The 12,889-nt window shown below is 36.1% G+C and overlaps 1 protein-coding gene across 17 annotated transcripts in view; it reads left to right on the top strand.

Annotated features, from left to right (window-relative positions):
- ZNF385B (zinc finger protein 385B) overlaps positions 1-12,889 on the top strand; it is a 400,251-nt gene that overhangs the window by 361,792 nt on the left and 25,570 nt on the right. For all 17 annotated transcript variants that reach the window (XM_078327336.1, XM_035304435.3, XM_035304434.3 and 14 more), the window contains one exon: positions 178-340. In XM_078327336.1, the coding sequence (XP_078183462.1) occupies positions 178-340 (163 nt within the window). The remainder of the gene's footprint in view (positions 1-177; positions 341-12,889) is intronic.

Raw genomic sequence — 12,889 nt, 5'->3', positions numbered from 1 at the left:
TATGCTATACCCTCTTAGGAACTGGTCTGCCATTTCGTGAAATGACAAAAACATAGTCAGGTACTGAGTTGTAAATGTCTGTGGTGCCTATGATCGAATGTATTTTTTTCCTGCATGATCATCCATTGTAGTGTTTGTAATTAGCAAAAAATGAGCCTGATTTGTTCTCCTTTGTAGAGCCAGGCCGAGGCCCACTACAAAGGAAGTAAACATGCCAAGAAGGTCAAAGCACTAGAGGCAACGAAAAATAAACCCAAAATGGTTTCTTCCAAGGACAGCGCAAAGGCTAATCCCAGCTGCTCCATCACTCCAATCACAGGCAACAACTCTGACAAATCAGGTCAATGACACTTTTTGTTCTTTACATTCTTTGTGTTTCTCCTGTTTCCCTGCCCTGACCCCATTTTCCTGCCCTCAGTTGTTGCATGTTACTCTCCATGATTTGTTTTCATGATATTAACATGTTTCCTTCATGGGAAGGATTATACGTTTGCACAGAATCTAAGCATTTGATATGTTGCCATTCCATGTTGTTAAATATATACGTTTAAGTATATATGTGTGTATATAAATATATATATATATAAGTATATATGCATGAAAATGAGTAGAGACTACTTGATCACAATGTGTTTAGACCAAAATCTGGAAATGAATCTAAAATACTGAGTTTATTACTCCTTTCTATTTATTTTATGTTTTTTACTATAGACTATTAGTGAAGGACTTCTTAAACTTGTTTACTAATAGATATTTTTATGTTCTCTTATCCCAATAAAAAGGAGTTGAGGAGCAAAAGGGGGAAACTTTCTGAGAGAGTGGCATTACTAAATGAATCTGGAAATATGCTTAGTAATAGAAGATACTGCTTTTTGAAGGTATTCAGAGTTCACTCAGAGTTACAAATGCACTTACATATATTAAGGGAATTATTTCCAAAGAAATTAACTGATTAACAGAAGACCTTTATATGTAAATGGAAATGGGTTACTAGGTGAAAGGCCTCTGAAGAAGAGTCTATATTTCATAGTACCAGTGAATGGGTAGAATTTCTGAGTAGGTTCATTCAGTGAAAAGATAAAAAATTCATTTTTGTAGCATGGATACCATGAAATTGGATGTTTAATAGGCTTCCACACTCTCACATCTGCCCCTCAGGGCCCGTGACAGATATGTCATCTTGTTTCAGTGACTCACTGAGGAATAGTGTCTGTTAAAGGAGACTAAGAAAAGATTATCTTTCTCTTATGTTTGATGCCGTCTTTAGGGGCCTCCCTCTTGTAGGAAACACATTTCTGATTCTCTTCTACTTCTGAAATCATTGGAGAATCTTAGAAGGAGACTTAAGAATGCTTTCCTATGGCTTTTGGAGAAAATCAAATCCATTACTCTAAGAGGAAGGTTCAGAAAACCTGTTCAAACAAAGAGACTATGGGAAAAGGGGACATTATTAATCAGGCTCTGTAGTTGCTGGCTCCAAAAGCTCTTCAGCCTAGAAGGAGTGAGCTAAGCTAAATTTGGAATAAAGACTTTTTTTTCTTTGTACAATAAGATCACAAATCATATTATCTGATGAACAGATACAGTCAAAAATGCCAGATTATGTCTCCTTCTCTGAAGAACAAAGCCTTTTTACATATATTGTCTAATTAGTCTTCAATCAATATCAGTTATAACATCAAATAATGTCTCTATTTTGCAAAATTCTAAACTGTGGTGAGGTACACAGTGTGTCAGTTATTTGCTAGAGGCTACCCAGTGTTTGGAAGAGCAGGAACCATCACCTGCTGACTTCCTGCCTGGTTTCATTTAATACAGGATATCACTGCCTCTATGAAATAATACTCTTCAATACTCTGCAAAAGGTTTCATTATCTAAATTATGCTCTTTACCTTCCAGCAAAACATATAAGTAAAATGATAAAATAATGGAGGTTAGTTTCACTTTATTCTTTCAGATAATATAACAGTTGGTAGGTACTATACATATTACAATATTGCTACTGAGTAAGCTCAGGGTTCCACTTAAGTATATTATTATTTGAAAATTGGGTTAGCTCTAGGGATAGCAGTAAAAGTATTAAGCAGAAAAAAAGTATCAAAATCAGAAATAGAGATGAAACAATCAGAGTTGGATCCATTTTTTAAAGAAAACAGTGTGGAAGAATAGAAAAGAAAATAGAAAAAAAAAAAGGTCACAGATTAGGAGATAAAACCAAGGAACGAGTGATACAGAAATAGAAAATCCAATGCAAAGGTCCTAGATTATAGTTACAGCATGCCTTACACCTATGAGATGCCCAATTTCAATGAGCATATGTCGAAATAAAGTTTAAGGATTCAAGCCTTTTATTCCATTACTCAAATGATAGCAGGTACTCAGTAAAAGAAAAACACTTCCTAGGTAGTTGTGTTTGCCTACAGAGCATTTGGGAAACACCAGGATAAAAGCATAGCAGTGGTGTGAACAAGAAATGAGAATTAAGATCTGAAACCCAAGGGAGAGGAAAACAAATCTCAACCACAGCATTTCTTCTTCAGTACATATGTGGTGGTCTTTCTTCCTGCATTTTCTGCTTCCTCTGCCAGTTTCTTAACCAACTCCTAGTACCTGTAGTCTAACAGTATTGATGTCACTCACTGTGTGACTATCCAGATTTCGACTAGAAGTAATAGAAACCACCTACATTTGGAGGTTATCTCATTTTTCATGTTTCCTTACTCAAAAATCTGTGTAAATTATTTGGTAACTCATTTGCTGGGCCATTACTTTTTTGCTCCTCTGTGTTTGGTGTAAGTATTAATGCTCATATTTTATTTGTTCTATTATATTTATAAAAGCTACACCAAAGTCATTGAAAGATGGCACTATTTTTTTAAAACAAAAACATGTATTTGCTAAATAGATACATATTCTTTTGTCACCGTCAACCATATGTCAGCTTTTAAGCAAGAATTCCCACATGGATTTTATAGAATTTTCAAGTTGGAAAATTAGAAGCTTTGCCCAGATGGGAAATCTGGTCCAAACAATGTAATACCTAATGTATTGTTAACTGCCTGTTTCTAAATCCTTGGAAAGCTCCCACGGCTTTGTCAGAATCGTAGATTTTTGTTGATATCTGCCTTTCATTTCATTTAAAATCCTGTTTTAGAAAAACACAAGACACAAAAATCAGTACTTCACAAAAGGTCCAGGTACAATGTAGGGAGAAAAAGGGTGGGAATAGGAATGATGGCTGTAATAATTGACTAAAATGTTTTATTTCAGACAATGTTGCTTTAAGAAATCAGCCAAAAATTAGACTAAAAGTCACTGTGAAATTCATGACTGACTGGCAAATCTCATGAGACTCAAATTCCTCAACATTGGTCTTTTTCTTCTGAATGAAGAGTTCTGTCAAGTGGGCTTAAGTAGTATCTGTAATTCTCAGATATTTAAATGAAAAGTGAAAACGTTACTCACTTGATGTCTCAGCTGCCAGATTTAAATATGCAGGCACTCACAGCATCCATAGGGTTGACTAATTCAATTTCCATTCTCATGTTTTAGCATCAATAGCTTAGCAACAGAGTGTTTTTCAATGAGAGCAAATTTTGAGAAAGAGGAAATAGCCAGGTGTTAATGGAGGGAGTTTCTGGGAGAGCAGCATTCTGGAAACATCCATCAAGACACGGTGTGATTTCAAGGTATCTGACAAGAAACTTGGGACCTATAGGATTACTCTTTTTTTGAGACAGAGTCTCGCTCTGTCATCTAGGCTGGAATGTAGTGGTGCCATATCAGCTCACTGCAACCGCCACCTCCCATGTTCAAGCAATTCTCGTGCCTCAGTCTTCAAGTAGCTGGGATTACAGGTGCCCACCATCAGGCCTGGCTAAATTTTGTATTTTTAGTAGATACGGGGTTTCACCATGTTGGCCAGGCTGGTCTTGAACTCCTGACCTCAAGTGATCCACCTGCCTTGGCCTCCCAAAATGCTGGAATTACAGGTGTGCACCACTATGCCCAGCTGGTGAATACTTCTGCTTCTCGAGAGCACACACTGTGTATTCTAAGAAGTGATCTAAAAGTCTTCCAAGTGCTAGGGAAGCCCTCTTAGCTGCTATTTTGGCACTTGGGACAACCATTTTTCTCTTTTATGTTACATTTGAAGACATAATTTGGTTCATGTTATATCCAGATCTGTATAAGGCAAAGGGATGTGTTATAACAGACTATCATGTATAAAATTCTGGGATATCATGACTAGCTTTCCTTTTTTCTCTAAGGTCAGTAAACAAAATGGGTTTAAACTACAATAGCATGATTTGCATTTATTATAAGAAGTTCTAACTAAACGATTTGAAAAATTAGATATATTTCATTAAAGCTATTCTTCAGTTATATGAGAATAGTTGTTCACTCACTTTTTGTAAGTCGAGGTAGAATTACATGTGAAATCCAAAGAAACAGCTTTATAGTCTCCTAGGATCTGTCCCAACTTTTAATGATGCATCAGAGGAAGTTGGAAACATAATGGGAGGGAGGAAAAATGTGCTTTGGGAGAATTGGGGTCAAAACACAGCAAGCATTAGGCAGCTTCAGGAAGATGGCTAGAACATATTGGCCAGACACTCTACCCAAATTTCCCCCTGGAGTTCAAGTGTCATAATGTCATATGATAATACACTTCCCTGTGATAATATGCCCAATACATCAAATTGAAGGCTCTCTTGTGACAGCACTTAACAACTCATACCAGGTTAAGAAAAATACAGAGCTTCCAAAAAAATCCTGTTTCTTAAAAATAATAAAATATTATAATAGTCAACCTAATGATAAAATATTGTGATAGTCAACCTAATAGTTCATATGTCTGGGCTGTAGCACTGGATTTGTTTTAAAAATTAATTAGGTATCAAGATAGGGAAAAGATATTTCTAGTTTAAAGTATTTAAAGCTACTTAGAGCTAAACAGCCTTTAATTAGTTGGTGTCTAAACAGATGAAAGCATATGGAACGATTCAAAATGCTATAGATGTATTTATAAATGCAGTTAAGAGCAAAGATAATTGAGCCAGCATCTTTTGTTGAAATATAACAGTAGGAACACCTTAAATTTGTTCAGCTTACAAGATGGAGTTAGATATCCATTTTTACTTGACTGTCATAATCTTTTGATAGATGGTGCTGAAATTATTATCCATTGTTTATTAATTCATGCAACAAACTTGGTATCCATTTGTTCATTCAACAAATATTGATTATCTATACTAAATAACAAAATGCCTTTGGGTGCAACAGTGAACAGAAGGACATTTGTTGCCCTTAAAAGGTTCCAACCTAGTGGTGTTTTTAATTGTCATTGTTAGATATTAGAGATTTAAAGAGAAATAATATGTAGTCATCACCTTCAAGCTGCTCCCCAAAATTTGGTAACAATGAAGAACGTGGGTCATGAGAATGTTAAGTGGTTTATGTCAGGTTGCACAACTCAAATCCCAATAGAGTCAGGATGGAAACTCGGGGTTTCTTGTTCCATGCTTATATCAATTTTCTAATTACTTCTAAACTTCTGTGACTTGGAGGAGTAAATACAAGTATTCCAATGGGCAAAGGCAGAAACCACTAACTACTTTCTAAATAATTGATAAGTAGGACCATATATTACTTTTACATTGCTTGCTGACTGTTTTGGTATAAGCTGTGGCAGTGAAAGGACCATCAAGCCTTTGTTTCATTGAGAATCCTTCGTTTCTATGCAGGATATAATCTGTAGTGTTTTAGTGTAATAGAACAAAAGTTTTAGAAGTTACAAATCTTTTCAAGGACAAATTTGAATAAAATCACTCATTTTAGGTAAATGGCAAATGATAAATGTGTTCTCAAGCTCCTGCTTGACAATTATAGACTTTACATGTCTAAAGTCAAATGTACTCACTAAAATAGAGACTAACACTGAGACGGAGCATCGCAGAATGGCAGAAAGCTTGCCCTGCTTCCAAAAGGGTACAGGTGAGTTCTCTTGAACACACTGCAGATTTTCAATAGCATTTTGAATTATTCTAACTAAAATATTTCCCCTGAGGACAGGGAGATAGTTTTATTTATCCCACACCCATGCCCAAGGGAGAGCATGAGGTAACAGTGTTAGAAAAAAACATGAGAAGGAGAAAAAGAGGAAAGGACATCTTGAAACAGCTCATTTTCATTTTCAGCATGTTGTGCTTTTGCATGGTGGCAGCTCCTCGGGTGTAAACCCAGAGTAGTTATTAATGATCAGATCAGTATGATTTGCCTCAAAAGTTGTAGTTTAGCTTTTTATGGTCATCCTGTTGCCATATGAAAGTGTATTTTCAATTTTGTTGAAGGTTTTTCTGCCTTAGATATAAATGGAGACCCTCGCCTCATCATTTTTATGAGTTCCCCTGTGTACTTCACAGTTTTTATGTGTTGTTACAAATGGGGCCAAGTTTTCCAATTGACAACTTCTCATTTCTGTTCACTGCCACAGGACTCCATCAATTAGCCAGCAAGGTCTTCCTAGCTGCCTCTTCACCCTTATTTGTCTCTGTAACAGGACCTTGTGATGTTGAATGTAAGAAAAATAGTTTTCTGCTTTGGCAGCATCTGTCACTTACAGACAAGCACCCTCATAAATTTGGCATACATCTATCCAAATCCAGGAGGCCAAAATTTCATATCCTTCATAAAATAATAGATTAACAATATTTATGACAAACATCTCAAGTCTGAAGTTCTGGGGTACAGTCATGTAGAACATAAATGAGTCCCACCTGTCTAAAGAGAACAGACCATTATAATAAGGCTCATATTTTCATGAAATATACATATATCATTATGACTTTCAAAATCAACTTAAAAAATAGAACTGCCTCCATCTTTACCCATGCACCTTGAATTTGACAATAGCATCCTTCCAGGTAAGGCTGAAGATTCTTAGTAGTTAAATGTTTGTCATCTTCTGGGAACCAACTTCTGAAATTTTAGAGCATTTGATATTGCTTTCAAATAACGCTGAACATTTATTGTCAGTTTCTCCACTTTTGATAGCTATTTTCTAGTGCTGCTCTAAGAAAAGTGAACCAAAAGTTAAGACTGATTTATGATTTACTGAGTGTCTGTTAACTTATGACTTACTGAGGATATATTATAAACTATTCCAAAAAGTAAAACCTTGGATTCCTCCTTGTTAAAGCTTATATCACTATTAAAAACTTTTTTCATCTTCATTCATATTTATTTTAACTAGTATTTATCTCTTGATTACATTTATACATAACTTTCTTACATTAAAAAGATATCAAAATATAAAAGAATTTTATATGTACATTGAATAATTCTGTAAATGTATAACCGTAAATGCCCTTGAGATTTCAACAAAAGTTATTACTTACATTTTTATGACATTCTACTTATTTGCTTCAGGAAGAATTCTCTTACAGTGACTTGTTTTTCTGACATGGGTGGATTATCAAATAGAGCTCCTCAATAAATATTTATATATTCTGTGTGTGAGGCATATGTGGTAAGCATTTTGGGGGACTGAGTCCACTTTTTTTTTTTTTTTTGAGACAGTGTTACACTGTTGCTCAGGCTGGAGTGCCATGGCACGATCTTGGCTCACTGCAACCTCCACCTCCCTGGTTCAAGTGATTCTCCTGCCTCTGCCTCCAGAGAAGCTGGGATTACAAGTGTGTACCACCATGCCCAGCTAATTTTTGTATTTTTAGTAGAGACAGGGTTTTTCCATGTTAGCCAGGCTGGTCTCAAACTCCTAACCTCAGGTGATCTGTCCACCTCCACCTCCCAAAGTGCTGGGATTATAGGCATGAACCACCATGCCCAGCCTGTGTTTACTTCTAAGAAAGCTTATGGTCTAGTACCATACAAAGGTATCCTTACAGTATAATGCTTTCAGTGTTCTTTCACTGAAACATGTCTAAAGTCTGTTCCTCTTTCCTGATCCTTTCCTTGAAGCTCAGGTTCACTGCTGTGAACACCAGGCATAATAGTTGCAGTAATGGATTGGTGCTCTCATTTCTGTAGACCAGCACTGCCTAATAAAACACTGTATGATAATGGAAATGGTCTATAATCTGTGTTGTCCAACATGACTGTGGCTAACAACATATGACTTTTCAGCACTTGAAATGTGCCTTATGTTACTGAGAAAGTCAATATTTCATTTTATTTAATTTCAATTAATTCTAAGTCACCACACAAGGCTAGTGGCTACTGTATTGGACAGTATACCACTACACTGTGATACTCCTTGCTCTTTTAACTAGCTGTGATTCCAGGGAAGTTACTCAATCCTGTGAACCTCTCTTTTCCATCTGTAAAGTAGAAATAATGCCCTCCCTATTTAATGACAATGTTGCATGGATCAAATGAAATGACTGTAAACGAGCTTCACAAAATACAGATTATAACAGAAATGCCTGTTAATGATGTTCTTGCAGGTTTTTTTCCTTCCTTCTCCTGTGGTACTTATTTTAGCCACCCTTCTTTCTGCTTTTTGTGAAAGATGATGGCGGCACCTTGTAGTAGCCAGCTATCATCATCTTCCATTATGCTGCACCTAGTATCCTATAGTCTAGAAAAATAGATCCAAGTTTCTTAGACTTACATGCAAAAATAATTTTAATAACAATACTAATAACATATAACTGAATGAGCATTATGTGCTTAATAGCATGCTAAATATTTTATATGCACTATCTTATTTAAAGATTATAATAGTATTCTGGTGGATATTAGAAAGGCACACCCAGAGAGGGGAAACAATGGCCCAGAGTTTTTCAGATAGAAAGTATTAGGTTACTGCAAAAGTAATCACGGTTTTTGCCATTAAAAGTAATGTTAAGTAACATACTAATTATGTTACTGCTATGTCAGGATAGTAATTTTTGCCATTAAAAGTACTGGTTAAAACCGTAATTCCTTTTACACCAACCTAGTATTTCTGTTGCCAGGATCTCACTTGGGCCGTCCATCAAACCTACTATCATTATACATATACTCACTGCATCTGGGTGAATGTCTGTGAATTTACACTTACTGCTTAGCTTGCTGAAGGCTGTTTGAGATTTATTTACTAGATGACACTTTGAGAAGTCTGACATCTCAGAAATGTGTGTTGTTTCTTTCCCCCACTCTATTTTACAACTGCTTTTTTAAAAATCAAGTTGTGAGAGACCTTATGTAAGAATATATTAATGAAGGTATGATTCCTGAGTGCCATGTACCTACTTTACATCCATAGTATAGTAGAATGAGCATGAGCTTGAAGTCAGACACATTAGCTCTGCCTCTCTCTGAACTCATTTAACCTTGACCAAGTCATACTCATAGAGCTTCTGTTTCCTCATCTGTAAAATGGGAGTGCTACATATACTCTGTGGAGTACTATGCAGCCATAAAAAAGAATGAATGTATGTCCTTTGCAGGGATATGGATGAAGCAGGAAACCATCATTCTCAGCAAACTAATACAGAAACAGAAAACCAAACACCACATGTTCTCACTCATAAGTGGGAGTTGAACAATAAGAACACATGGACACAGGGAGGGAAACATCACACAGGGGGCCTGTCAGGGGTGGGGGGAAGGGGAGGGATAGCATTAGGAGAAATACCCAATGTAGATGATGGGTTGATGGGTACAGCAAACTACCATGACACATGTATACCTGTGTAACAAGCCTGCACCTTCTGCACATGTATCCCAGAATTTAAAGTATAATTATTTTTTTAAAAATGGGAGTGCTAATACCTATGTCCTAGGATTGTTGTAAGAATTAATGAACTAATACATGTAAGGTGCCTGGCTCAGTGCCTGTCATGCAGCAGACACTCAGTAAACATTAGTCATAAAAAGTAACCATTTGTTCAAAGAAATTTGCAGGCCCTGTCTTTATTTTGACTCTATGATCATTTCATGAAATGCTGGCATGTATCAGTGACCTGTACTTACATTCCTCTTTATGTACTTGATTTATTGGTTCATAGTAATTATTTGCACTTGTGTTTTCATTCCAGGACATTAAGGTGTCATGAGCCTGACTTTCAATGAGACATTTAAAGATGTGGAAGAGCCTTCTTGGTCTTTCTCACTTTTGTATGAAATGGTGGAAATGTCTTTCTACCCATCCTTCCACTGGTTAATGTGTCTCATATGTTATGTTCCCTGCAGCCCCTGATACTCTATCCATACACAGTAGTGACATAATTAGTACATATTAAGTGAATGTCATTAAGTGGCATTCAAAAATGAAGATCTGGTGCCCTCCCTAGAATGTGGACAATGCAAGAAGGCACTGTCTTAGCTCTTTTTCTTTGTTTTCATTAAGATGGATGCGTACCGCACAGGTTGACAGTTGCTGTATGTACAGCCACAGTATTGAAAGAATGACCTAATACATTCCCATTTGTGGAAAGAGAAAATTGGGTGCTACATGTGGGGAAGCAGCCCTGCCTGGAGCCAGGGTTGGCTACTGAGATCAAAATTAGGGAGGAGGGTATGATCCAAGTGAGAAGCACACCCCTGCCTGAACAGTCCCTGCTGCATTTATGTCAGTAAAAAAGCAGAAACTTGTTAGCCCATACATTTTATGTCCAGCTTTTACAAAAAAAAATTCTTGATATATATATTTTTGATATTCCTTATACGCTATTAATTACTTAACTGAGAACATACATGCTTGTTTTCTTCAAATATAAAATAATAAATACTAGACGTTCTTATCACAGAAGAGATTATTTTATTCCTTGCTTTGAAATGTTTGAACTTCTGTCAGTGTCATGATTTTTGCCCATTTAAGAAGCAAATGGCCATATCGACATTAACAATAATTTGACTTCCCTAGCAAAATATCATTGTTCTTAGTTCCCCGTTACGGAAAATGATTTTACTCAATGTGGAAAGTAATAATTCATACACTGCATTTTTAGTTTAGGAAAAATTATTTGCTTATTTCTTTTCAACCAAAATTGTGCCCAGTCCTTTGACTATCCAATAGAAGTTTTCTAATATTTAATAGAAGTTTTATAAGTACTTTTAAAAATCATTAGCAGCTGTCCTGCTAATATTACCTACAGTATTTTAAATTGAGAGAACCCTTTTGGAAGGCACCTTCATAGAATAAATCAAGAACCATTGTGATGTTTATTCTATTAGACCGGTGAATTCCTCTTCCTGGATTCTATACCAAGGCAATAATCCTAAATACAAACCAAGAACAATAAAATATTATGCATTAAGATGTCTAATGTAGCATTTGTATTAATGAAAAATGGAAACAGGATTATTGGTACTAGGGAAATTACTTAAGTACTTGTATTATGCAGCTTTAAAGTAAATAGAAGTAGCAACATAAAAAGGTGAGTAATATATTAAGGCAGAATGAAATGATGGGCAGAGACACAGAGGTTCTTAACCTCTGTTTATGCCATGGATGCTGGTGGCTGGCTACTGAAGCCTATTCTCAAACTGATATTTTTGAATCTATAAAATGGAATTGAGAGTTTTTCAAAGAAAACCAATTACATTAAAATACAATTATCAATTTTTAGTTATGATATAGTAATATAGCAATAATGCATTAAATAAGATCTAGCAGTGGGTCTAATATCTACCATAATTTTGAAGTGGTGAAGAATATAAATAATATTTCAAGCATTTTATGACAACCACAATGTCTGATGAAAATATGTGATTTCCATTGGTGACAAAGTTACAGGTACTGCTAGGACTACTATCATTTGTCACCTTCAATTATAATTGAAGAAAGTGCTAGATTTCCATTGAGAAAAAATGAAAATAAAAATGTTTTTTGCCATCCAAGTTATTGGATGCCTTGAATTCATGGGCTTCTTTCAAGTCCACAGAGCCCAGTTTGAAAACTCCTGTTAAGTGTGACAGGATTATGAGTTATGTTCTCTATTCTCCATGTGAAGTTATTTTTATAATAACTTGTAAAGTCTTGATGAGGTATATATATATGATGGGGCACAGGTAGGATGGGCAGGAAACTCTTGGCCATTTATTTTATATTATTGTGAGTTTCATAGTTTGCAATGCAACATCATATCTATTTCTTGCTCAATTCTGTTATGGTCACAATTGCACAGTCATAAATCTCCATATACTAATGTTCCTAAGAGACCTAGCATGATAAGAAACCCCCAAACTACTTTGAGGAATCAGGCCTCTTAAAATAATATCACGTTAAGGCTTTTAACTGCTCAAGATAATTTTTAGAGCTATGTATACATGAACTCCAAAATTCCTGTCCTCCAGATGGCAAAGACCAAGAGAAAATACTACCACATGGTTACAAGAAGAAGCTCCCAAGGACATAAAACAAGAGGAGAGGGAAACCTAGTCCAGTTTTGTTTGTTTGTTTCAGGGACATGCAGCCATGTTTGTAACTGACCAGCTTGCTGGGCTGGCTTGGACAGCAGGCTTATAGAGGTCCTAGACCCACATTTTATCCTAAGGTACCCCCTTTTTATGACATAACAAGGCAGAAAGGTAAATTAATTAGGTAAAGCACATCGGACTTGCCACAGGCTAACACTAGCCTCACAAATCCTTTTTTCCATTAAAATTTTACAAGAGACAAACAGTGATTTTTAACATTCCTTCAACCAGTTTGCAGAGAGAGAGGCCAGAAGGCTGACTGGTAAGAAATTCTTACCTTTCACCAGCATCCTAAGTTTCTGGGTTCCTTCTCCCTGAGCAGCCCTAGTAACCCTACTTCTTGCACCATAGCCCTGGGGGCCAAACCACATCACAAAGAAAAGTCATCTTTTTCAGTTTCATGGAACCATAGTCAAAAAAAGAGCCTCTCAGTTTTGCAAGATGCAGCCCAACAGGCTG

The sequence above is a fragment of the Callithrix jacchus genome, chromosome 6 (assembly GCF_049354715.1).
Source record: "Callithrix jacchus isolate 240 chromosome 6, calJac240_pri, whole genome shotgun sequence".
In the NCBI taxonomy this organism is placed as follows: Eukaryota; Metazoa; Chordata; class Mammalia; order Primates; family Cebidae; genus Callithrix; species Callithrix jacchus.
The sequence above is the reverse complement of the archived record's forward strand: the minus strand, read 5'-3'. Positions and strand labels throughout refer to the sequence as shown.